Source organism: Microcaecilia unicolor, chromosome 7 (genome assembly GCF_901765095.1).
Source record: "Microcaecilia unicolor chromosome 7, aMicUni1.1, whole genome shotgun sequence".
NCBI classification, from domain to species: Eukaryota; Metazoa; Chordata; class Amphibia; order Gymnophiona; family Siphonopidae; genus Microcaecilia; species Microcaecilia unicolor.
This window is the reverse complement of record NC_044037.1, coordinates 195,561,891-195,589,046: the sequence shown is the minus strand read 5'-3', so window position 1 is coordinate 195,589,046 and position 27,156 is coordinate 195,561,891. Positions and strand designations below refer to the sequence as shown.

The 27,156-nt window shown below is 42.5% G+C and overlaps 1 protein-coding gene across 1 annotated transcript in view; it reads right to left on the bottom strand.

The window, feature by feature from the left end:
- SATB2 (SATB homeobox 2) overlaps positions 1-27,156 on the bottom strand; it is a 372,408-nt gene that overhangs the window by 187,233 nt on the left and 158,019 nt on the right. Inside the window, exons 4-5 of the mRNA XM_030210508.1 lie at positions 25,218-25,344; positions 21,773-21,896 (exon numbers count right to left, since the gene is read on the bottom strand). Of these exons, the coding sequence (XP_030066368.1) occupies positions 21,773-21,896; positions 25,218-25,344 (251 nt within the window). The remainder of the gene's footprint in view (positions 1-21,772; positions 21,897-25,217; positions 25,345-27,156) is intronic.

The following is a 27,156-nucleotide window of genomic DNA, read 5'->3' as shown; positions in this document are numbered from 1 at the left end:
TAGTGCCTAAATGCTATAGCATGCAAAGGGGGAATGCACATGGATGGATCTGTAACCATAATTTCATGTCCAAACTGAAGTTATAGAACTGGTATTTAACTCCCATATATTTTGCACCTAATTTTGATGCTCTTTTTTGAATCTACTGATCACCCAGTACTGTTCCAACTGTACACCACACGGTGGTAAGCATGATAAGTAAACCACAAAAAAAGAGAAGTAGACCCATGATAAAATGATATTTATTCATTGCAGATACATAAACATAGTATACAATTTTCGTCTATGTCAGGCTGCTGCTGCTTGGAAAAGAGAACTCACTGAGATTTATTCAGTGTGCTGCCCTGCATTAACCAGACAGGGAAAGCACCGGACTGTTCCTGCTGGTTTTATGTTAAGGCCCTGACGCAGCCCTTGTGAGGGCGAAACATGGCCGTGTGGGGCGGTTAGAGGACAATTGTATGCTGTTCTTATGTACCTGTATTGAATAAATATCATTCATTTTTCTATGTGGGTCTGCTCCTTCTTTTTGCTGTTCTGGATTTTGCAGACCGCTTGCCTGTGTGCTTTTTGGGACCTGTTAAGTAAACCGAGCTGCAAAACACAGGCTACCTAATTCTTAACTCTTCACCTCATGGTAGATTGCCATATTAATTTCTTATTGTTATCCTATAGTTTCCTTACCAGGGAATGGCTAGGCAGAATCACAGTCCTGCATGGGAGGATACACAGGCTAGAAACAAGAAGTGAGAACAATTCTGATTCAGCAACCAGATTGTAAAGGTAAGATTGCTCCAGCATGCTTAATCCAAGTAATTCTTTTCAGATGTTTCTGTGCTGCTTCCAACTGCAGCAAGACCACACCGCCAAGAATCTGGGAACATTCGTGCTACCCTCTACAGTACAACAGTTAAGCAAATAAGGGGAATTAATGCAATTTACAGAAATGGGTGCTTAGCACCTGGCCTAAAATTCACAAAAATATCAGCCGTGCCATTTAGCAGATATGAAGACAAACAGAACCATAGTGTGTGTTTTCCCTTCCCAGGCCCCCTTTTAAAGCCTCCTCCCCACCCTGTTTTCATTTCAGTGATTCCGTCCTGCAAATTACAACACAGAACCTGTTGCAGGCAGTGATGCCACATAGGGGATAAATCTATATAGATCGTGAAGTGCGGATTCTATCATGGCAAATGCATGCATAATTTCTGTTACAGAATACGAGCGTGAATCTGCATTTGCACGCCTAACTTTAGGTGCAAGCGCTTATATTAACTCAATGGCCGGTATAAATGCACGCACCTAAGTTTAAGTCGTTAGATGCATAAATGATAATATAACTGCCTGACACACTTCTGACACGCCCATGACCCTCCCAGGTCCACTCCCCTCCCCTTGTGCATGATAGATTCCGAGCATGCCACTTATAAAATAGTGACTAATGGCAGTTATCTGCATAACTGGTAATCAGTGCCAATTAAGACCAATTAGTCATTAATGCCAATTAGCATCTAGGGATCCTTTTACTAAGCCGCGGTAAAAAGTGTCCTACGATAGCGTGGGCATGTGTTTTTGGCATGCACCGGTCCATTTTTTTACTTCGGCTGCGAAAAAGACTTTTTTCAATGGGGGGCAGTAAATGACTGTGTGCTAGAATTAAAAGTAGCACATGGCTATTTACTGCCTAAGTCCTTACCACCACCCACTGACCTACTAGTAAGGGTTCATACGCTACATGCGTGGTACTGATGCAGTGCACACCAATGTGGTCATGCTGCTGATTACCGCCAGGAATGCCCCCCGCGGTAGAAAATAGAAAAATATTTTCTACCATGGGAAATAGCAAGTGCCAACTTCAACATTACCGCCAGGTGGGCATGCTAACTGGGCAGTAGTGTCGATTTGGCATGCGCTACATGCATGGAAGCCCTACCACCACTTTGTAAAGGGTCCCCAAATTATTAAATTAATATACATGCACAACTGACACTGTTCTATAAAGCAAAACGGTAAACCAGTTTGTTTGGTACCAGGTACCACCCTATGTGGCTAGTCAGATATCTGATATTAAACAACAAATGAAACCACAAAGACTCCCAGTAGGGGTATTCATAGAATTATCTAACCCACTACCTATGGGTTACATGGAAATACTTTTAAAACAAATAGAGGAGGAAATATTTTTTCACTCAATGAATAGTTAAGCTCTGGAACTCATTGCCAGAGAATGTGGTAACAGTGGTTAGCGTATCTGGGTTTAAAAAAGGTTTGGACAAATTCCTGGAGGAGAAGTCCATAGTCTGGTATTGAGACAGACATGGGAAGCAACTGCTTGCCCCAAGATTGGTAGCATGGAATGTTGCTGCTAATTGGGTTTCTGCCAGGTACTTGTGACCTGGCTTGGCCACTGCTTGGAAAATAGGATACTGGGCTAGATGGACCATTGGTCTGATCCAGTATGGCTACTGTTATGTTGTTATGTTATGAGTTCCAGCTTCAGGTGATGCGGTCCTGAAGAGATTTGAAACCTGCCTTTTAACACAGGTTTTTTAAGAACCGTTGAAGAGAGGAATATTTGCAGCAGACTGTGAAATCCTCAGAACCACTTATACAGTGCAGGATATACCCACTGTGTATGTTAGTTGGGATTTAGATGGGGATTTGGGGGGACCAGTAATTTTTCTCCAGATTGGAGTTTTTTTTATATTGATCCTTTTTTTACCTCTTTTCTAAAATAGAAACCAGTGTTTCCCAAGTCCAGTCCTGGAGTGCCCCTTGACAGTCAGGTTTTCCGGATATCCACAATGAATATGCATGAATTCGATTTGCATACAGTGCCTCTATTATATGCAAACCTCTTTCATGCATATTCATTGTGGATATCCGGAAAACCTGACTGGCAAGGAGTACTCCAGGACCAGACTTGGGAAACACTGCCTTACAGAATTACCTCACAGTGGGTGATGCAGAATATACGTATATAAACTATCAAAATAATGGTTGCATATCACCAGTATCCCTCTAATTCTTGAAAAGTTGCCAAAAATTGTGTGTGCAAATTTGGCTACACGCCCAATCTGCATGCACAATTTGATCGAATAACAAGCTAATTATCACCAATAATTGGCTTTTTAACAAGCAATTATTGGCACTAATTGGATTTAATTGGGATGTACACTTGTAAATTTACACACAATCTGAAAAAGAGGGTGCAGAAATGGGCAAATCATGGACATAACAGGTGTGTTTCTAAAATTTACACACATTGTTATAGAATAACGGGAATCCATGCCTAATTTACACATGTTCATTTGCACAACGTTTCAGCTGGTGCAAATGGCCGCACCTAAACTTATGTGCAATTCCCGGGTGTAAGTTCTACTCTATAAACCGCGCTGAACTTTAAGCGCGGCTTACAGAATAGCACTTTATCTGTGCCAATTTTTCAGCACCATATACAGAATCTAGCCTTATACAGTGATCATAATATGATCGGATTTGATATTAGCTTTGAAGTAAGTATATATAGGAAATCAAATACGTTAGCGTTTAACTTTTAAAAAGGAGACTATGATAAAATGAGAAGAACGGTGAAAAGAAAACTTAGAGGAGCAACTGCGAGGGCAAAAATTTACATCAGGCGGGGATGCTGTTCAAAAACACCATCCTGGAAGCCCAGGCCAAATACATTCTGCGTATTTAAAAAGGAGGACGGAAGACCAAACGACAGCAGGTGTGGTTAAATAGTGAGGTGAAGGAAGCTATTAGAGCTAAAAAAAAATCCTTCAGAAAATGGAAGAAGGAACCGACTGAAAATAATAAGAAACGGCATAAGGAATGTCAAGTCAAATGCAAAGCGCTGATAAGGAAAGCTAAGAGGGACTTCAAAAAAAAGATTGTGTTGGATGCAAAAACCCATAGTAAAAATTTTTTAGGTATATTAAAAGCAGGAAGCCAGCAAAAGAATCAGTTGGACCGCTAGATGACCGAGGAGTAAAAGGGTCGATCAGGGAAGACAAAGCCGTTGCGGAGAAATTAAATGAATTCTTTGCTTCCGTCTTCACCGAGGAAGATTTGGGTGGGATACCAGTGCCGGAAATGGTATTTGAAGCTGACGAGTCGGAGAAACTTAATGAATTCTCTGTAAACCTGGAGGATGTAAAGGAGCAGTTCTACAAACTGAAGAGTAGCAAATCTCCTGGACCGGATGGTATTCATCACAGAGTACTGATAGAACTGAAAATGAGCTTGTGGAGCTATTGTTAGAAATATGTAATTTATCCTTAAAATCAAGCATGGTACCGGAAGATTGGAGGGTGGCCAATGTAACGCCGATTTTTTAAAAAGGTTCCAGAGGAGATCCGGGAAATTATAGACCGGTGAGTCTGACATCGGTGCCAGGCAAAATGGTACAGACTATTATTAAGAACAAAATTACAGAGCATATACAAAAGCATGGATTAATGAGACTGAAAGTCAACATGGATTTAGAGAAGGGAAATCTTGCCTCACCAATCTACTACATTTCTTTGAAGGGGTGAACAAACATGTGGATAAAGGAGAGCCAGTTGATATTGTGTATCTGGATTTTCAAAAGACGTTTGACAAAGTACCTCATGAAAGACTCCAGAGGAAATTGGAGAGTCATGGGGTAGGAGGTAGTGTTCTATTGTGGATTCAAAACTGGTTAAAAGATAGAAAACAGAGAGAGTAGGGTTAAATGGTCAGTATTCTCAATGGAGAAGGGTAGTTAGTGGGGTTCCCCAGGGGTCTGTGCTGGGACCGCTGCTTTTTAACATATTTATAAATGACCTAGAGATGGGAGTAACTAGTGAGGTAATTAAATTTGCTGATGACACAAAGTTATTCAAAGTCGTTAAATCGCAGGAGGATTGTGAAAAATTACAAGAGGACCTTACGAGACTGGGAGACTGGGCGTCTAAATGGCAGATGATGTTTAATGTGAGCAAGTGCAAAGTGATGCATGTGGGAAAGAGGAACCAGAATTATAGCTATGTTATGCAAGGTTTCACGTTAGGAGTCACGGACCAAGAAAGGGATCTAGGTGTCGTCGTTGATGATACGTTGAAACCTTCTGCTCAGTGTGCTGCTGCGGCTAAGAAAGCAAATAGAATGTTAGGTATTATTAGGAAAGGAATGGAAAACAAAAATGAGGATGTTATAATGCCTTTGTATCGCTCCATGGTGCGACCGCACCTCGAAAAGCGGCTACGGCTCTTCAGCTTGGAGAAAAGGCGGCTGAAGGGAGATATGTTAGAGGTCTATAAAATAATGAGTGGAGTTGAATGGGTAGGTGTGAAGCGTCTGTTCACGCTTTCCAAAAATACTACGACTAGGGGGCATGCGATGAAGCTACAATGTAGAAAATTTAAAACAAATTGGAGAAAATGTTTCTTCACTCAACGTGTAATTAAACTCTGGAATTCATTGCCAGAGAATGTGGTAAAGGCAGTTAGTTTAGCGGAGTTTTAAAAAGGTTTGGACAGCTTCCTAAAGGAAAAGTCCATAGACCATTATTAAATGGACTAGGGGAAAATCCACTATTTCTGGGATAAGCAGTATAAAATGTTTTGTACATTTTTGGGATCTTGCAGGTATCTGTGACCTGGATTGGACACTGTTGGAAACAGGGTGCTGGGCTCAATGGACCTTTGGTCTTTCCCAGTATGGCAATACTTATGTACAGATAATTTTTGGGTACCACCCTCACTTCTCTCCTCCTCTGTATGAAAAGTGGCAGAGTAGTTAGATGTTTTTCAGCATACCACTATCCAAATAGCAACTGAAAATACACAGATACAGGAGTTACACATTCACCAGCCGTTGGTGAACATAAAATGCAGGGGCCCTCAAATCCAGTCCTCAAGATCTGGTTTTCCAGATTTCCACAATGAATATGTATGAGATCTATTTGCAGGCAATGAAAGCAGTGAATGCAAACAGATCTCATACATACTCTTTGTTGAAATCCTGAAACCTAGGCTGGGTTGTGGACTTCAAGGACTGGATCTGAGGACCCCTGGTATGATGCCATTTGAAAACTGATCCCTAAATAGGACCATATTTAATGTATTGTGTGTTTGCATGGCCACATTCTAATAAGGTTCTAAAAACCAAAGTTCTTCCTTTTCTCCTCATTGATGATCGAAGAACAATAACTCAGCATGATGTGTTTTCTGAAGATCCACTTCCTGATTAGCATTCATAGTGGCTGCTTTGCCTCCAGTGGTTATTCTCAACCACAGCCCAGACACTCTCGGCTTCTGCACCACCAAATCATTACTCCTGACCCAGAGGGGTCTTAAGCAGATCCCTGTGACAAGAGCATGAGCGCATGCAGATGTGTTGCAACAATGGGCTCTCCAAATCCAAACACATTTTCTTTTTATGTATGGGAGTGAAAAATCTAATTTTTAAAAAAATTAATACAGGGTCACAAACATTGTAGAAAAGGAAGGGAAGGAATCTAGTTGGTGCCTTCTTCATTTACAGATCAGGGCAAGTTATATTCAGGTATAGTAGCTATTTCCCTGTCCCCTGTCAGCTTGGGATCTAGTTTTCTACCTGAGGCAATGGAGGTCAAGTTACTTGCCCAGATCACAAGGCGCCACAGTGGGATTTGAACTGGGTTTCCCTGCTTCACAAAGCTGCTGCTCCTCCACTTCATGAGGAAAACTTGAAACACACAATAATTTTAATGTCCAAAGTGACTTTTAAAACCTCAACAAACATAAAGTACGTAAGGGGAGTCTGAATTTCACTAGCTCCAGGGATGGCATTAGGAAAAGTATGCTTTGTTTTGCTTGGTTGAGAATAGAGCAACATCCTGAGAACGGTCTGTCTCAACAGCTTAACAGCTCTTCTCTTAGATGCATAACTAATTGCTAATTATTTTAATAAGTCGCTGCAATGACTGCTTGTACCACCAAATATATTCCCAGAACTACAGGTAGGAAAGCATGGAGGCAGGCCACACAAGGGAAGAGCAGAGCAAGTGCCTCTTCACAGCCCATTACCCTGCAACCTTCTGTTTTTATAAAAATACAGCTCATCATTATGGGTCCATTTTACCAAACAGCGGTAAAAAGTGGCCTTAGCAAGCCCTTACACAGGTCATTCCTTCGTTCTAAGACCATTTTTACCACTGGGTGATCAGCCAAATTTCCTAATTGTATTAATGAACATGTGCTAAATTTGCCATTAGCATGTAAAAGATAACCCCAATAAAAGGGAGGGTCCATATACCTTCCACAGGGAAAAAGCAAAAAAAAAAAACAACAAACCACACAGCAAAGTGGAAGCGGGACTGTACCAAGTAACCAAGGCTGACCATGGGTAACAAGTATCCAAAAGTTTATTTGCCAGTGGTAAAACTGACCCAATAAAAAGGACCCAACACGGGCCGTGTTTCGGAGTTATTATTTTGAAGGACTTGATCATTAAGGAAGGCTCTCCAACTGAAACATGGCCCACATTGGGTCCTTTATATTGGGTCAGTTTTACCACTGGCAAATAAACTTTTGGATACTTGTTACCCGTGGTCAGCCTTGGTTACTTGGTACAATCCCACTTCCGCCTTGCTGTGTGTTTTTTGCCATTAGCGTGTGGCCATTAGAACAGATTAGTACGTGAGCCCTTACTGCCACCCATTATGTAGGCGGTAAGGGCTCACATGCTAAGCACACGCTAATCGGTTAGCGTGCAGCAACACAGCTGCACTAACTGATTAGAAAAGAACACACCCACTCTCCACCCCCAGACATACTCCCCCCCCCCGCCAAAAAATAAATGTTAATTTTGACGTGTGGGTAGAGTGTACATATGGCAAAATTACTGTGGGATGCCTCAGCGCGCCTCTACGGTATGCCATTTTTAGCTGTGGTAAGCACGCATTGGTGCTTACCGCAGCTTTGTAAAAGGACCCCTAAATGTTATTTTTCTATTTGACATATCACCTACAGGTTTAAGCAAATCATGTACTGGCTGCACCAAGAAAGAAGGGAATCAGAACTACAAACTATGGAACAGTGGTGATCAGGGCCCTGTTTCAGAGGTACACCCAATTGGTCTGCTTTTCAAGATTTACATTTCACTTTTCACCTTTACTTAATATACCACAAATAGTCTGCACATCTAAGCGGTTTACAAGAAAAAAGTAATTATAAATAAACTTCGGGGGGCGGGGGCAAGAGGGAGGGACACAGCAGGAATACTAAGTTACAATCAATAGTTATAAGGGCAGGGGAAGGTATTTTAACTATGGTAGCCTGTAATAAACAATGGGAGGGGAGGGGAGGGAGTGGAGAGAAGACACATGAGACAAGTGAATCCAAGTGGGATAACTGCTGAGAGGTCCAGTGAATAGGTTAGCATAAGAAAAGTTGAAGTAAGAACAAGCAAGCGAAAAGTAGTAAGCTTTTAATAAGGCCTTAAATTTCAGAAAGGACAAGTATGCATGGGATATATGCACATTCATTGCAACCCCAGTGCAGACAAACCAGCTTCACACATCTTTATTGGGGTTATCTAGAAAACCAGGCTGCTTAGGGTTACATCTAGGACCGAGGTTCTCAACCCAGTCCTTGGGACACACCAGGCCAGTCTGCTTTTCAGGATATCCACAATGAATATGCATGAGATCAATTTGCATGCACTACCTTGACTGTATACAAATCTATCTCATGCATATTCATTGTGGATATCCTGAAAACGTCACTGGCTTGGTGTGTCCTGAGGACTGAGTTGAGAACCCCTGCTCTTGGACACAGATGGGAAGCACGGTTACTACTACTTATCACTTAGGGCGGCTCAAGGCCTGAGACAGGTGAGACATTCCCACTGCTGCGCCCTGTGATCTTGGGCAAGTCACTTAACCCTCCATTGCCTCAGATATAAACTTAGATTGTGAGTCCTCCTGGGACAGAGAAATATCCAGTATACCTGAATGTAACTCACCTTGAGCTACTACCGAAAAAGGTGTGAGCAAAATCTAAATAAATAAATAAATAAATAAAATGGCTCAGGCGCCAAAGCCTGCATCACCAGTTCAGCCTTGATATTGGTGAAAGCGTGTTTTGCTCCCATTACTAAACTCTCTTCTCTGTACGGCCACCAACCTAGCTGTAGGTTTAAATGCGAGAACAGGTACTTCCTGTTCTCATCTTTAAACCTGGGGTGATGCCGGCAGTCAAGTGTGGAGCAGAGCACAGTTGTGAGAAAAAAGATAAAATCCTGCCACTTTAAAAGAGCAGATAGAGTCAATGCTGCTCTGGGGGAGGGGGGAACAGAGCAGGGCAGACAGATGCGGACGGGGGGACAGGATGGGGAGGTGCAGAGCAACAGCTGGTTCAGGGCACCACAACCCCCTGAGCCACAACTGTTACCATGTGTATAGCACTAGTGAGCCAATGAAAGGAAAGTCAGCTGTGTAACAGCGAATTTCCAGGCAATATAAGGGAGTTATTCCACAAAGCATATTTGGCCTGGACTGGACTCAGCTATGCTGGATCAGTGACCCACACTACTTATTTATTTATTTATTTTATTTATTTATTTGTTACATTTGTATCCCACATTTTCCTACCTATTTGTAGGTTCAATGTGGCTTACATAGCACCGGAGAGGCATTTGGAGACTCTGGTGTAAACAAATACAAAGTGATGTTGTGGTAAGATAAAGTTCATGTGGCACGGCCACATTAGGGAATCGTATAACGGAGGAGTTGTGTTATGTCCATTACGTACTTTAGTTTTGTTGTGTTGCAGAGATCAGGCATTTATGTTGGATTGGTAGGGTATGCCTTTTTAAACAGATTAGTTATTTTTCCGGAAGTTTAGGTGGCCGTATGTAGTTTTCAAGGATTTGGTAATGCGTTCCACAGTTGTGTGCTTATGTAGGAGAGACTGGATGTGTAAGTTGATCTGTATTTGAGTCCTTTGCAGCTTGGGTAGTGCAGATTTAGGTATGTTCACTACCAAGCTCTCTGCCATAGGAAAACTGACAGAAGACTCTAATCTGTGCTTTTTTGGGCATATTTTTGGCATATGTTTTAAGCTAGCTGTTACCACATTATCATACAAGGACAGGTTGATTGAATGAATCATGATACCAAGCAGGGAATAAATGAACTTAATATTTGGATGGAGGAACAAAATAGTCCTCATTTAAATAATCAGTTAAGACACGTGCATGAATTTCTGAGTCCTCTGTATAAGAAGCTTGGAAGTCTGATGTCTCAGGACCAGGACAAAAATAATGATATAATCCCAGTTTGGTTCTCTGGGGTTTATTTATTTGAAGAGAAGCCTTATGCTGTGGGATATTAAGCTGCAGCGATGTTACAGAAACAACAGAGCACTTCTAGTGCTAACAAAATGATTGCATTTTTCCCATTAGTGACAATCAGAATTCCCATCTGGGCTGAGAACAGCTCCCTCCTCCTCAGCATAAAGGATGAAGGATGGTGGAAAAGAAGCTCCCTGGACCGCACCTTTCCTCCCCTGCACGGCAAAGAACTCGCTGCTCCGTGAGCACGTTAATAAACAGAAGCGTTCACTCGGCAGTTCGGCTCCTACGAGACAGCTTTGTAATTTGCTGCTGTCAATAATATATTAACCACTTGGGGAACGTAATGACATTTCACATATGGCATGATGTTTTTAAAATGGATTTGCGGGGTGGAATTGTATTAGATAGATTTGCAGGCTGTTTAATAGGCAGCTCTCAAAGAAAAAAAAAATTACCACTGTCTTTTGTATGTCTTTTGGGCAACAATAACAAAGGTTAAAACTATAGTGAAAGACACAAATGCGGGCTTTATATTCATTAGAAAGTGCAGCACCTTGAACAGCTCTACTGCCAAAAGCCCTACTGGAAACCTTTGACCTGAAACTAGAGAGGATGAAGCATTACTACTATTCCAAAAGAGAAAGTTTGAAAAGTGATTGAAAATATAACTGCAGATGAAAAGCAGTAATTAGATAGCACCAGCCTTGCAAGTTCAATATTTAGAGCTGCAGTAATTACAGTGCAGGAGACTTGCAGTAATCTTGAATGAGAGAGAACAGGGCAGAGTCTTTCTCCTCTGTTTTATCAAATTTGGTTTCTAAAGAGGAGGTTTTTGTCTTACCATGGAACTCAGGTTAAGGTTTTGTAGTTAGGGCTGTCACACCTCATTGCGTTATTGATATTTTTATCACATGTATTTTAAACGTAAATGTGCAACACCTTTCCCTGCTTAAGGAAGCCCAGATGCAATGATGCTTCTGAACTGTGTGCATCTCACTACAGCCCTACAAATTTTGGAATAGTGGGAAATGGACTTTAACAAACTGAACATGCAGGTGGCACGTATCTTTCAATCCACAATGGTTCTTGTATTTTCTTCTCATACCTTCCCCGTCTTAACATTTCACACAATTACTTTTCACAGATTCAAAACTAGCTTACAGTTTTGCACTTATGAATTGGAAAATGGGACTTTGGATGGTACCGTTAAGCTGAAGATCAGAGCTCTATGCTTTCCTCTTGCTCCTCCTACCCCCTATTCTCACCATGTTACTCAGAAAAGGGCAACAAGAAATATAGAACATAAGAATAGTCATACTGGGTCAGACCAATGGTCCATCTAGCCCAGCATTCTGCTTCCAGCAGTGGCCAATTCAGGTCACAAGTACTTGGAAGAAACCCAAATATTAGCAAGATTCCATGCTACCAATCCCAGGGCAAGCAGTGGCTTCCCTCATGTCCATCTCAGTAACAGACTATGGACTTTCCCTCCAGGAATTTGTCCAAATCTTTTTTAAACCCAGATACACTAACCACTGATACCACATCCTCTGGCAACGAGTTCCAGAGCTTAACTATTCGTTGAGTAAAAAAATATTTCCTCCTGTTCGTCTTAAGAGTATTACCATGCAACTTCCTTGATTGTTCCCTAGTCTGTACTTTTTTAAGACCTCTATCATATCACCCCTTAGCAATCTCTTTTTCATGCTCTCTTGTAAATACAAAACTGAGCCCTTGAATACTGTCACCAGTGTGGGGTAATTCTATAACAGGGTGCCTACAAGTAAAGTCACTTACACCAGCAGGAGAGCTGCTGTTACTGTTAGCATCTAAGAGCTGCAAGTATGTGTGTAACTTACACTATTTTATTAATACAGTGTTTCCCAAAATGTGCACTGCAGCAAACTCACAGGAGTGCCGCAGAGGGAGATGGGAAATGCACACAGCTCGCCACAGTGAAGCCCGGGTCCCACAAACGTTGGAAGTTGAGGAGAGGCAGAAGGCTGAAATGAAGCAGTGGATCCTGCCCACTCCCCAAACACACACACACACTGAAGGATGATGAGTCTCAGTAGAAAGGTCACTGGCAGCAGCAGCGATTCCCACACCCTACCTGGTGCAGAGAGGAGGCTTCCGGGTTAGCAGCAGGTAGAGTGTGGGAATCACTGCCACTGCTGGGGACCCATTGAAGTGAGAGGGAGAGTTGTGGGGGAGGGAAGGAGAGATGCAGCTTAGGAGATAGAGGACAGAATTGTTGGAGTGGAGGTGGAGGTGGAGGAAGAGAGAAGTGCAGCACAGGGGTGGTGAGAGGTGAGAAAGAGAAAAATCTTGTATATCGGGTGGAGGGGATGGATAGATGCTGCATGGAGAGGGTAGGGGGTAAGAGAGGGAGATATGTTGGATAGAGGGGTGGAGGCAAGGGAGAAATGGTGCACGGGGGAGAGAGGAAGAAATATAGGATATGTTGGTGGAGAGGAAGGATAGATGGTGCATAGGGGAGAGAGAGAGAAATGTAGGACATGATGGTGGAGGGGAAGAAGAGAGAGAGATGCTGCATGGGTGGGGGGTAGAAGAGACAGACATTGGACCCCAGGCACATGGGAGGGAGAAAGAGAGATGGTGGTTAGTGAAATAGAGGTAGAAATGTTGGACATTGGGGTGGATGAGAGGGAGGGAGAGATACATAGGAGGTGGAGAGGGGAGAAAGAATGAGATCTTGGATCCAGAAGTAGAAGGGAGTGATGGAGAGATGCTGAACACTGTGAGTGTGGGAAGAGGGAGGATGAAATGCTGGGCCATGGGGGAGGACAGAAGGGACAGAGAGATGCCAGGCTACGAGAGTGAGGAGGGGGAAAAGGGAGCAGATGCTGGGTTAGAGTTGACAGAAAGGCAGAAACTAAAAAAATAAAAAGATAGGAAAGAGCTGAAAAGGAATGATCAATATGTCAGAGGCAGGTGTAATGAGGGAACAGACAGGAGAGAGGAGAAAAGACAAATGGACAGCAGCCACATGAAGAAGAATCAGCACACGACAGACAGGAAAGCAGAAAAGAGAAACTGGAACCAACATCATAGAAAAATAAAATGTCCTGACCAAAAAGGTAGAAAAAAGCATTATATTTTGAATGTTTTAAACGGTATATGTTACCTTTGGGAAATATGCATGGCAAATGTCTTTGTATTCTGTTCAGTAGAAAAGGAAATGCATTTCTGTTTTTATTGACTTAGGGGCACCAAGAAAAAATTACTGACACACTAAGGGTGCCTTGAACCGAGAAAGTTTGGGAACCACTGTATTAATACATTGTCACAAATATTTTAGAAAGGGAAGGGAAGGGAAGGATTCTTGCTCATGCCTTTTTCATTTGTAGCACAGTAGCTATTTTTCTTTCCCCTGACAGCTTGCAATCTAGTTTTCTACCTAAGGCAATGGGGATCAAGTTACTTGCCCAAGATCACAAGGAGCCCATAACTTAAAGTTTGGGTGCCATCCATGCTCTGCCCCTATGTACATACAGTGGGGGAAATAAGTATTTGATCCCTTGCTGATTTTGTAAGTTTGCCCACTGACAAAGACATGAGCAGCCCATAATTGAAGGGTAGGTTATTGGTAACAGTGAGAGATAGCACATCACAAATTAAATCCGGAAAATCACATTGTGGAAAGTATATGAATTTATTTGCATTCTGCAGAGGGAAATAAGTATTTGATCCCCCACCAACCAGTAAGAGATCTGGCCCCTACAGACCAGGTAGATGCTCCAAATCAACTCGTTACCTGCATGACAGACAGCTGTCGGCAATGGTCACCTGTATGAAAGACACCTGTCCACAGACTCAGTGAATCAGTCAGACTCTAACCTCTACAAAATGGCCAAGAGCAAGGAGCTGTCTAAGGATGTCAGGGACAAGATCATACACCTGCACAAGGCTGGAATGGGCTACAAAACCATCAGTAAGACGCTGGGCGAGAAGGAGACAACTGTTGGTGCCATAGTAAGAAAATGGAAGAAGTACAAAATGACTGTCAATCGACAAAGATCTGGGGCTCCACGCAAAATCTCACCTCGTGGGGTATCCTTGATCATGAGGAAGGTTAGAAATCAGCCTACAACTACAAGGGGGGAACTTGTCAATGATCTCAAGGCAGCTGGGACCACTGTCACCACGAAAACCATTGGTAACACATTACGACATAACGGATTGCAATCCTGCAGTGCCCGCAAGGTCCCCCTGCTCCGGAAGGCACATGTGACGGCCCGTCTGAAGTTTGCCAGTGAACACCTGGATGATGCCGAGAGTGATCGGGAGAAGGTGCTGTGGTCAGATGAGACAAAAATTGAGCTCTTTGGCATGAACTCAACTCGCCGTGTTTGGAGGAAGAGAAATGCTGCCTATGACCCAAAGAACACCGTCCCCACTGTCAAGCATGGAGGTGGAAATGTTATGTTTTGGGGGTGTTTCTCTGCTAAGGGCACAGGACTACTTCACCGCATCAATGGGAGAATGGATGGGGCCATGTACCGTACAATTCTGAGTGACAACCTCCTTCCCTCCGCCAGGGCCTTAAAAATGGGTCGTGGCTGGGTCTTCCAGCACGACAATGACCCAAAACATACAGCCAAGGCAACAAAGGAGTGGCTCAGGAAGAAGCACATTAGGGTCATGGAGTGGCCTAGCCAGTCACCAGACCTTAATCCCATTGAAAACTTATGGAGGGAGCTGAAGCTGCGAGTTGCCAAGCGACAGCCCAGAACTCTTAATGATTTAGAGATGATCTGCAAAGAGGAGTGGACCAAAATTCCTCCTGACATGTGTGCAAACCTCATCATCAACTACAGAAGACGTCTGACCGCTTTGCTTGCCAACAAGGGTTTTGCCACCAAGTATTAGGTCTTGTTTGCCAGAGGGATTAAATACTTATTTCCCTCTGCAGAATGCAAATAAATTCATATACTTTCCACAATGTGATTTTCCGGATTTAATTTGTGATGTGCTATCTCTCACTGTTACCAATAACCTACCCTTCAATTATGGGCTGCTCATGTCTTTGTCAGTGGGCAAACTTACAAAATCAGCAAGGGATCAAATACTTATTTCCCCCACTGTAAGAACATAAGAACAGCCATACTGGGTCAGATCAGTGGTACATCTAGCCCAGTATCCTATTTCCAACAATGGCCAATCCAGGTCACAAGCACCTGGCAGAAACCTAAACAGTAGCAACATTCCATGCTACCAATCCCATGGCAAGCAATGGCTTCCCCATGTGTGTCTCAATAGCAGACTATGGACCTTTCCTCCAGGAACTTGTCCAAACCCTTTTTAAACCCAGATATGCTATCCAATGTTACTACATCCACCAGAGCTTAACTGTTCATTGAGTGGAAAAATATTTCCTACCATTTGTTATTAAAGTGTTTCCATCATGCATAGGAGCCAACTTTTCAAAACTATTGGGTGTGCTAAGCCCAGTAGAAATAACCCCTCCCTGGATACATGCAAGGAATTTTCTCAATATTGGGGGTGCTGAAGCACCCACAGCACCCACAGAGCTGGCTCCTATGTTTCCATGTAACTTCATTGAGTATCCCCTAGTCTTTGTACTCTTTGAAAGAGTAAAATAAAATCGATTCACTTCTACCCGTTCTACAACACTCAAGATTTTGTTGACCACAATCATTTCTCCCCTCAGCCGTCTCTTTTCCAAGCTTAAGAGCCCTAACCTCATTAGCCTTTCCTCATATGAGAGGAGTTGCATCCTCTTTATCATTTTGGTTGCTGTTTGAACCTTTTCTAATTCCACTACATATTTTTTGAGATACAGCGACCAGAACTGAATGCAAGACTCATGATGAGGTCATACCATGGAGAGATACAGAGGCATTATAGCATTCTCGGTCTTATTTACCATCTCTTTCCTAATAATTCCTAGCATCCTGTTTGCTGTTTTGGCCACCACCGCACACTGGGTATAAGATTTCAGTGTATTGTCTATAACAACACTCAGATTTTTTTCTTTGGTGCAGGCCCCAAGGAGGACCCTAACATCAGGTAACTATGATTCAGATTATTCTTCCCTACGTGCATCACTTTGCATTTGTCCACATTAAATTTCATCTGCCATTTGGATGCTCAGTTTTCCAATTTCCTAAGGTTTTCCTGCAATTTTTCACAGTCCACATGTGTTTTAACGACCATGAATAGTTTTGTGTCATCTTCAAATTTACTCACCTCATTCTTCATTCCGATTTCCAGATCATTTAAAAATAGATTATATAGCATTGGTCCCAATACAGATCCCTATGGCACTCCACTATTCACCCTCATCCATTGAAAGAAATGGCCATTTAAACCTACCCTCTTCTTTCTGTCCAATAACCAATTACTAATCCACAACAGAAAATTGCCTCCTATCCCATGGGTTTTTAATTTTTTCAGGAGTCTCTCATGAGGAACTTTGTCAAATGCTTTCTGAAAATCTAGATATACTACTACATCAACCAGCTCATCTTTATCCACATGTTTATTCAAATCTTCAAATAAATGAAGCAAATTGCTGAGACAAGACTTCCCTTGGCTGAAACTATGCTGACTGTGTCCCATTATACCATATTTATTTATATGTTCTGTAATTTTATTCTTTATCTCCTTGGCACTCCTTTATGTAACATTTATCCAGTCAATATTGAGGTAATTGAAATCACCACAAAAAACTCCACAGAATATTACTGTAGAAGCAGTTATTTTTTTGTGGTGAAGTTTGAATTCTACAGATTCCTTGTATCAGAAGTAACTGAAATCACCCATTATATTGTTGCCCAATTTGCCACATTTCCTAATTTCTGTAAATATTTCTTCATCTGTCTATTCATTCTGTCCTGGCGGATGGTAGTACAGCCCTACAAGAAAACTCCTTCCCTTCACGCATGGAAGTTTTATCCATAATGATTCCACGCTGCTATATGTTTCATGAAGAATGTTTATTTTTTTTGACTCAATTCCCGCTTTAACATATATACTACTACTACCTTAACATTTCTAGAGTGCTACTAGGGTTACGCAGCGCTGTACAAATTAATAACTAAGGACGGTCCCTGCTCAGAAGAGCTTACAGCAACCCCCTCCAATTTGATCCCCTCTATCATTGTGATATAATATGTACCCTGTTAACATATTAACCCATTGATTGTCCTCCTTCCACCTAGTCTCTGAAATGCCTACTATACCTACCTCATCATTTAGTGCTATATACTCTAACTCTCCCATCTTATTTTTTAGGCTTCTAGCATTTGTATTAGAGAATGACAGTGGGACAGGGACCTATGGTAACCATGGGGATAGGAACAGGGATAGAGCCTGCATGGATGGGGTAGGGCAGAGCCTGAGGGGATGGGGTAGGGACGGGGACAGATCCTGCTCGGAAGGAGCAGGGATGGGGATAGAGCCTGTGAGGATGGGGACAAACTGTGTGCCTGTGTCATTCTCTACTTTGAAGGCTGTTAATGAATTGGACAGTTATTTATGTTCAAGTGATGCAGGATATGATGTTTTCAGTTTTTGGAAAAACAAGCAAAGTTCTGTCCTCAACTGGCAAAATTTAAATGGGGTATCCTGTACATTTCTGCTACCAGCATACCTTCTGAGAAGACTTTTCTATTGCAGGAAGGACTGTGGAAGACAGGAGAGCTAGACTGAATCCTGAGATTGTTGATGACTTATTATTCATCTATAGATTAAAAATTCATAACAGTGCTTCACAGGGTATATTTCTCCCCTAGTAGGGCATACAGAATGGGTTGCATTTTGTACTCCTGGACATATTAACAGGGTGGATTAGTGTTCTTTGGGGTAGTAGAAGTCAGCTATTGTTGGTGTTGGAAGGGTAGAAAGTGGGAGTGGGGGTGGGACTATTATAGTTGCTTGTTATTATTGTTTTCTATTTGTGATTTATAGACAACAGATGCACACCATATTGTTCCTTTTTATACTTTAATAAAAGATTTAAATATAAACTCATAAGTGTTCAAGGCTTCTTCACATGAGGACAGAGCCCGTGGGGAAGGGGATGGGATGGGGACAGGGACAGAACCTGCGGGGATGGGGTGGGGATGGAGACAGAACCCACATGGACTGGGTGAGAATGGGGACAAACTTTGTCCCCATGTCATTCTCTAATTTGTATACAGGCACTTCAAATTGTATCTACAAACTGCTTTGAAGTTGATGGGGATAATTTGCATCCTTTACTCTGTTCTCCCATTAGACACTCACCATTATTCAAACCTCTCTATTGGGATTCCCTAAAGATCATGCTTCAAAGTATCCTTCAAGAATAATCCACACTGAACCATGCGCTCCTGGGTGACTGTTGGCTAACCCCCCCCCCCCCACACACACACACACACACACCCACACACACACACACACACAACATTTTAGTTTAAAAGATCGTCTAGCTCCTTTTTAAAAGTAAATATCATCAGCCTGGTTCCATCCCAGTTAAAGATGAAGTCCATCCTTTTGGTGCAGGCTCCCCCTTTCCCAGAATGTTGCCATAACAAATCTAAATCCCTCATCCCTGCACCATCATGACAACCACGCATTGAGACCTTGGAGCTCTGCCTGCCTCTTGGGTCTTGCGCATGGAATGGGGAACATTTCTGAAAATGCTACCCTGAAGGATCTGGACTTTAGCTGTCTAACTAAGAACTTAAATTTTGTTTCCAGAACATCCCTCCTATATTTTCCTATGTCATTGATACCCACATGTACCAAGACAGCCGGCTCCTCCCCAGCACTATCTAAAATCATATCTTGGTGACATGTGAGGTCTGCCACCTTTGCATCAGACAGGCAAGTGACCAGGCGATACTCACGTCCACCAGCCACCCAGCTATCTACATGCCTAATGATTGAATCACTTAACCCTTCCTTCCTGGGAATAAGTTCTTGGAGACATATCCTCAGTATGAGAGGACAGTGCACCCTGGTGGGCAGGTCCTGGCTACAGGAGTACTTCCTACTTCACCAGGGTGATGCTCTCCTTTTAGGAGACCGCCCTCCTCCAAGGCAGCATAGGGGCTGCCAGACTGGAGATGAGACTTCTCTACAACATCCCTGTAGGTATCCTCTATGTACCTCTCTGTCTGTTACTCTAGCCTCAAGAGAATGGACTCATTCTCTGCAAGCTAGGAGCTCTTTGCATTGGGCGCACACATATAATCTCTCACCAACTGGCAGATAATCATACATGTGACACTCAGTGTAAAAGACTGGATAGCACTGCTATCTGCATCTTAGTATTATTGAGTTGTTTAATAATTTACTAAGGTAATAAGGATATTAGACTAATATAAAACAGCTTTTAGATTACATGGTATATTGTGTGATTTATCTAGTGTTGCTTCTTAGAAAGTAATGAAATGTAATTAAAACTGTGTAAGAGGACTCCTCCCTTATTATCCTAATTAGAATAACTGACTATAAATTTAGACTATAAATGAAGAGTTGTGCTTAGGGTAGGTGGGAATTGGGGAGAGTGGGTGGGAAGGAAGGCCCTGCTGTGCCTTCTAGAGGTTGTTAATGTTGTAGGCTGTGGCAGAAAGTTCAAGTTTTAAAACTGTAGGGGAAAGGGTTTTATACTATGAAAAAATAAGTTGTGCTGAAAGCTAAAGTTAAAACTCTAAACTGGGATTTCCTGTGAGTATCAGCTTTGCTCAAGTAGACTGATGCTATGGTAAACTCTAGAATGGTCCCTTAATTGCTAGCCTATGGAACTGTAATAGAGACTTTAAATGCTAAACAACGAAAACCCTATTCCTTAAACTGTCATTGCTAAATAAGTAGAGTAACTTAAAAATAAAGAAATTATCATTCCCAAGTTTAAAAGCAATTTCCCAGCAAATAACTTACCAATGAAGATTTGTCCTGCTCTGGAAGTCCTCACAACACCTTGCAAATACAGTAAGATCTATACAAGTTACAGTACATGTGTTGTTACAGAATAGTGCTTTGAGGGCATATTAGCATATATGTATGTATGTGTGTATGTATTCACGTATTTTCACAACACACAAATAAATTGTGCACCTAGTTTATAGAATCACCCCATATGTTGCAGTGAGCCATAGCAGAAGCATTCAAGTTGCATCTGTCAGGGCTGGCGTTAAGGTTGAGTAACCATTGCAACTGTACTGGGCCTCCATGTCACTGGGGGCCCCAAACCTGCCTGACATTGAAAGAGGGACAGCAGGCTTTGAGGCCCCCTTCCAAGGATCTGTCCTGAGCCCACCTAATCACGATTCCAATATTTTTATTTGTGAATGCTGCTGTATGCTGCCTCATTTCTGCCTTTGATGTCATAACCATGGCACCTGTCTAGGCACTGATGGCTGACAATGAACGTAAGAGGATGTGACACAATGTGAGATAGCAAGTGGAAGAGGCAAATTTTAGACTTTAACAGCTTTAAAAACCCACTGCTGTCTCAGCCTCTGAAGAAAATGTTTTGATTCTCTCCCACTTCACTCTTCACCCACCCCAGTCTCGGGTTTCTTCTTATAGACTGGTTCTGGACAAGGCTGACTCAAGGAACTGTGGTGCCCTGAGCCAATTTTTGTTTATTGGCATCCCCTCCCCCCTCCACTGCATTGGCTCCCCCTCATGATTACTGTATAATGAGAAGAAGTATTTTCAGCTGCTGTATATATAGTTGTTTGTAATTTTGTAATTACAAAGTCTTAACAAAATAGATTTCAAACAGAAAAAAATCAATTTAATAATTTTATATATCACTATCAAAGTGGTGTACATTTATAGTCACCCTTCCCATTGCCACTCACTCCAAACGCTTCCAAAAAATATTATAGACCATTTATCTCCCAACCCACCCCTCCCCCCTTCCTATATATACAAAGCAACAAGTAGAGCCCAAAGTACCCTATATATGGAGGAGTATCCTAATGATTAGTGCAGTGGGCTAAGAACCTGGGGAACTGGGCTTGATTCCTACTGCAGGTCCTTGACTCAGGAACAAAAAAATAACTACATGTACTCAAAGTAAACCACTTTGATTGTACCATAGAAAGGCAGTATATCAAATCTACATCCCTTTACCCCCTCCCCCATCTGACTACAATATGATCCTCTCTTTAAACATCCACCCCCTCCCCCGGCTGCCTCCAGGTGGGGAATTAACCAGGTTTTTAAAGCTTTCCTACAATGGATAACTTCATAAATTTTTCTGACCGCTCTGTGATACCCATGTCAAAGGGGCTGAAGGACATCAACTACTAAACAGGATGCAGTATGGATGGACTAAAGAACTTCCGCCCTCCTTTTCTTCTTGGCTGACCAATTGCCTTAAGAAAGTTTTGAAATTACTGCAAAAGTGTTCACAAACTGGTGCTGCACGGAACCTTTCATGCACCTGGACGTTTCTGTCAATGCTGGGAAGACTGACCTGAGAAAGAGGGCATTCTTTGGCTAGGGTACTCTGATTCATCTCTCTGAGCAGCTCCCTTAAGGCATTGCGGACGGTGGCATGGTTCCACTGCTCTGCTGGCAGGTCCTCCAACTTTGAGCAACTGTGTAAACACAAAGCAGACATATCAAGAGAAGGAAAGTTCACCTGGATACCTGCTCTCCCAATTCCCTGGCCATCAATCTTTCTACAGCCAGCTCCCAGGATTTCCTTCGAGGTATAACTTTTATTTTTGGACTTTGATGTTCGGAAACCAGCATATGCTAGGAATAGTAGTTAATCGTACATAAGTGATGTAACATATGCACATAGTCATTTCCTCCAGAGCGGTGGGAAGTGCTAAGCACAGTCTAAAACAGGCTATTCAGGGAACTAAAGAAAGCAGTTTTCAGAGACTGGCCAAAAAAAAAAGGGAGGAAGAAAGAAAGAAAGAGATGTCTCCACTGGATCAGTAGACATGCACAAACTGTATTTATTGATATTAAACTACTTTACATTAGTTTTGTGAAACAGGTACAGTACATGACTTCCTCCCTTTCCCATGGAAGGTATATTCAAAGACACACATTTTACTTTTTATTCCGGTCAATATTCATCCCACGAGATGCAGGTCAGCTAAGTGCCATGATCGGCACTGAGCCTGGATATTTGAGAAAAACTTAACTGGCCAAGTTAATATTCAGTGCTGGCCAGTTAAGTTTATCACAGCCAAAGATAGAACTGCTATTTAGGCGGTCAAGTTTAGCCACTAAACCAGCGAAGGACTGAGGCCCAGATGCACAAAACTTTAACGAGACCTTTAACGACCCTCTAACGAGGAAAATTTGAAACATAGCATGCATTCAAGGCCATTTTCCAATGGCGCTAGCAGCTAACGAAAACAGAATGCAAACAAGAAACTATCATTGAAATGTGGACAATTTGGAATGCACTAACCATACTGACGATTGCAAAGAAATCATTTTCCGTGAGAAATTTAATGTCAGCTCAGACCTTCCGTTAAGGCCTGAGCTGTCATCTCCCCAATTCCCCCTGCACCATGAAAATCCAAGCTGGCATGTTTAAAAACAAAAGTGAGATTAAAAAAAAAAACACTTGGCTCCCCACTTCCCTCTGCATAAAATAAAAAATGAACACAAAATCGAAAAAGGATCGGGAGGGGGCAAAGGCGCTCATCAGAAGCGTCCAGTATGGACGGCCTTGCCCCCCCCCCCCCCAAGGTCGCCGCTGCTCCCCGCTTCCGCTCGTATAAAATAAAAAATTATAACAAAACTAAAAAGTTTAGCAGCCCCGGTCCCCCTCCCTTCCTGTCTCTCTCTGTACTCCTTCTCCCATAGCTCCGCCTCCTGGCATCCTCCGCCCCCATGCCCCGCCCCCTGAGCTCGTCGCCACCGCTCCTCCCCTGTACCGGACCCCCCTCCGCTTTACCGACCCGCGCAGCGCCTCTCACCTCTGTGTGAAGGCGCTGCACGGGATGGAACAGCTGATCAGCGATCACTGCTGCCTCCTCCGACGTCTCTCTCTGTTCTTCCTGGGCCCGCCCTCCTCTGACATAGATAACTAAGTGTGCGCAAATTTGGGCATGTGTCCTATTTGCATGCGCAAGCTAATTGAATAATGAGCCAATTAATGCTAATAATTTGCTTTTTAACAAGCAATTATTGGCACTAATTAGATTTACTTGAAACTTATATGTGCAAACTTACACGTGGGATCCGTGCCCATATTATACACGTCAGTTTTAAAAAAAGGGGTGCGGAAATTGGAGGGCCATGGGCAGAACGGGGCATTCCCAGCATTTCCATGTGTTGTCATAGAATAACAGGGATATGCGCCTAATTTAGGTGTGTACGTTTGTGCCATCTTTTATTTGGTGCAAATGGCCATGCCTAAAGTTAGGCAGAAGTCCCAGACATAAGCACTGTTCTAGAAATCGTACCTAAATTTAAGCGCAGCTTACAGAATAGAGCTTTATTTGACACCAATTTTTTTAGGTGCCATATATAGAATCTAGCCCTTAGTGCCCCCTTGTGAAGGTCTTTCCCACTCACTAAACCAGTTTCTTGCAGAGTTGTGAAAAAAAGCCTTTTTTGTATTTGTTTCATTTATAGTGCAGTCTTCTCTTAAGCCGATGAGAGAGCGCCCCCGTTTGGGTTGAATATTGTAAAAGTCATGACTCTCCCTGGGGCAGTTGAGGCTTAATTATTTAAGTATATATGCTAATTAATAAGTTGCGTTTCTCAATCTTTCAGAGCAAAATATTGTTTATAGTACTGGATATTTATATTTTTGCTCTCCCATTTTCTAATGTTGTTCGTATACTATTAGAGTGCAGCCATTTAAAAATGCAGAAGCCCTTACCGCCTCCTAAAGACTACTGCATTAACCCTGCAGTAACCAGTTAGCATGTTCTAATTGTGCACGTGCTAACTGATTACTGTTTCGATGCTTTCTGTCCACCCATTGTTCATCCATGGCATGCCCCCTTCAAATAAATTACAAAAAATTTAATACCACACTCATCGCGCATGCAAATGTCAAAAGTAACACAGGACGCTTTAGCACATCCTGTGTTAGGCCATTTTTGCTGCATTAGAAACCTAACACTTCACACCTTAATAAAAAGGCCTCTTAGTCCCATCAACCTATGTGATTTAAGACATCAACCCTTACAACTACCCCTACATATCTAAAGCGGTAAATGTATGATTTTGTTCCAGGAAACTTGCAGCCATTTGATAGTGCTGTACAAGTTCCAGTTATGGTTTCATCTGGTAGTCTGTCACACGATCTCACCAGTACAGAAAAAGCATACGATAAAGTGAGTGCGAACAGGTGCAAGGATATACACTCAGTCACAGAAAATAGGGGGAACAACTCATCATCAGCAACTCCTGAAGTGTTCAGTAGTTAAAAGAAATTCTGAGCTGCAGATAATCATTTGCAAGGTCATACCGCTTCCCCATCTTCTAGAAGAGGTACCAAAAGAAACCCTACATTGCTCAAGTTTCCTCTCTGCGTTTGCCACTCAGGCGAAGAGGCCACAGCCATACAAGACAAACACTGGACAAAACTGAGCTGTTTATTTTATAAAGACAATGTGCCTATCAGTTGAATCGGGCCTGCAGGGCTCATTAAATTAGTGGCTGTGTAAAGCTGCTTTTGCGAAGGCTGCAGGTCTTTAATGATTGATTGAGTTTCACTATATTACCACTTCTCTACTCTGAAAGCAAAGAAAACAAACTGGCTAGAAGGTTGATGGTAACTGCATTGTAATAGCTCCCCCTTTCCCCTTAATTTTCCTTTTCATTTCATCAAACGCACAGAAATTAATGAAGACAGGATGCGCTAGTCTCTGTAGTAATGCTGTGATCGACGGAGCAGCTCAGAGAATAGGGAAGGACAGCTGTTCAGAGACACTCACCTTTGTAATTGGATTTTCAATGTCACAACATGGTACACATCTTGTAGCATGTCGGCCACTGTCGCATCTGGAGCATCCGTCACATAACTGAGGGGGAGGGGGTTCCACTTTCCTACTTTGATTATGCCTGCGAAAAAGAACATACAATAGGAGAGATTTATTTGCTGTTTGTTGACTAAACATTCTGACTGCATGCTCATAAATTCCTCTCAGTGTGGAATTGGTCTCTAAGAGGAAGGGCACAGTTGAAGATGATGATACTGAGAAACAAGAGAGGACATTTACTTTAGAACACAAATTTAGCATTCACGGTACATTTTCGTCAACTTAAAAGAAAAGTGGCCTCTGTTTTCTGGTACTAAGGAGGTAACCCAAACTACAACGTGAACCAAAACCTGAGCCAAACCTTTGTTTGGTTTTCAAACGGAACTGAACCAGAACTAGAATGGAACCTCAAAACATTTTTCAGGTTAATGATTCAATCTAAAAAAAATTTTTTTTTAAACTAGTATGGTCCACTAACTCCAGAACCAGAATGAATTGAACAGAACAAATAAAAGCAATCCAGGCAATTCTATAAAATGGCGCCTCAGTTTAGGTTCTTCAGTGCCATGCACTTAGGGCTTGATTCTATATATGGCACCTAAAATTAACACGCATTAGGCAATTGCGCTTAAACGTATTCTAAATACTGCATATAAATCTATGTGCGGTATTTAGAATACGCTTAGGCGCAGTTAATGTGACTAAATCTATGCACATCCATTTCCACCAACAAAAAACTGGTGTAAATCCCTGCGCGTAGATTTACGCGCACTGGCCCATATTTTATAACAATGCACGTAGATTTTGGAATGCCCATGAAACACCCATTTCCACGCCCCTAAGCATGCCCTGCATGCATTAGAATTTAGGTGCAATACATTAAAGAATACGCTTACAAATATACATACAGTACGTAAATTCAAATTTTTGCCAATGAGTGCTTGTTATGCTTGTTAAGAACTGTTAATTCTTAACAGCTTGTTAAAACAATTAATAAGCATGTGTAGTTATAGAATACACTTATATTTATGCATGGAACCGCACATAACTCTAGGCATGCTATATAGAATCCGGGGTTAGTGCCAATTCTACAACAGCATCTTGGCACATGCCCATTATAGAATACTAGTGGAACCATTTCTCAACAATGAAACGGGCCCTAGGAAGGATGTCATGTAAGCTTTTTTTTTTCTCTCTCCCCTGCCCTACCCTCTATGTCCAGCAATTCTTCCCTGCCCTCCCCTCCATGTCCAGCGATTCTCCTCTTCCCTGCCCTCCCATCCGTGTCCCGCGATTCTCTCCTCTACTGTCCTCCCATCCCATCCATGTCCATCAATTCTCCTCTGCCCTGCCCTGCCCTCCCTTCCCTTCCTTACTCCCTTACTCCCTCCCTCCCCTCGATGTCCCGTGATTCTCTCCTCCCCTCGATTTGTACCTGAACGTTCTCTGGCTGGCTGGCTGGCTGGCTGGCTGGCGCTGGCTTCCGTCTGTTCGTAACAACCCTCCTGACGTCAGCTCGCCTCCAGCGTTCCCTTCCCTCACACTATTCCGCCCTCTGACATCATTACGTTTTGAAGCGAGAGCGGGACAGTGAAGGGGAATGGAACGCTGGATGTCTGGCTAACATCAGGAGATGTTATGAACCCAGGCAGCCAGGAGATGTTACAAACCCAGGCAGTCAGACATGGAACGTTGGAGGTGCAAATTATTATATAGGATTAGTGCATGTCGGCATTGGCACACCCATGTTTAGGCATTTCCTTTTACACCATGTCAATGACAGGTATAAGCTGGCACACCAAACTATGCTCAGTGAGATAAGCAATTTTTAGAACTCTATAAACTACACACGTAACTGAGAAACACACTTATCTCTGCCCATGTGTATGTCTCT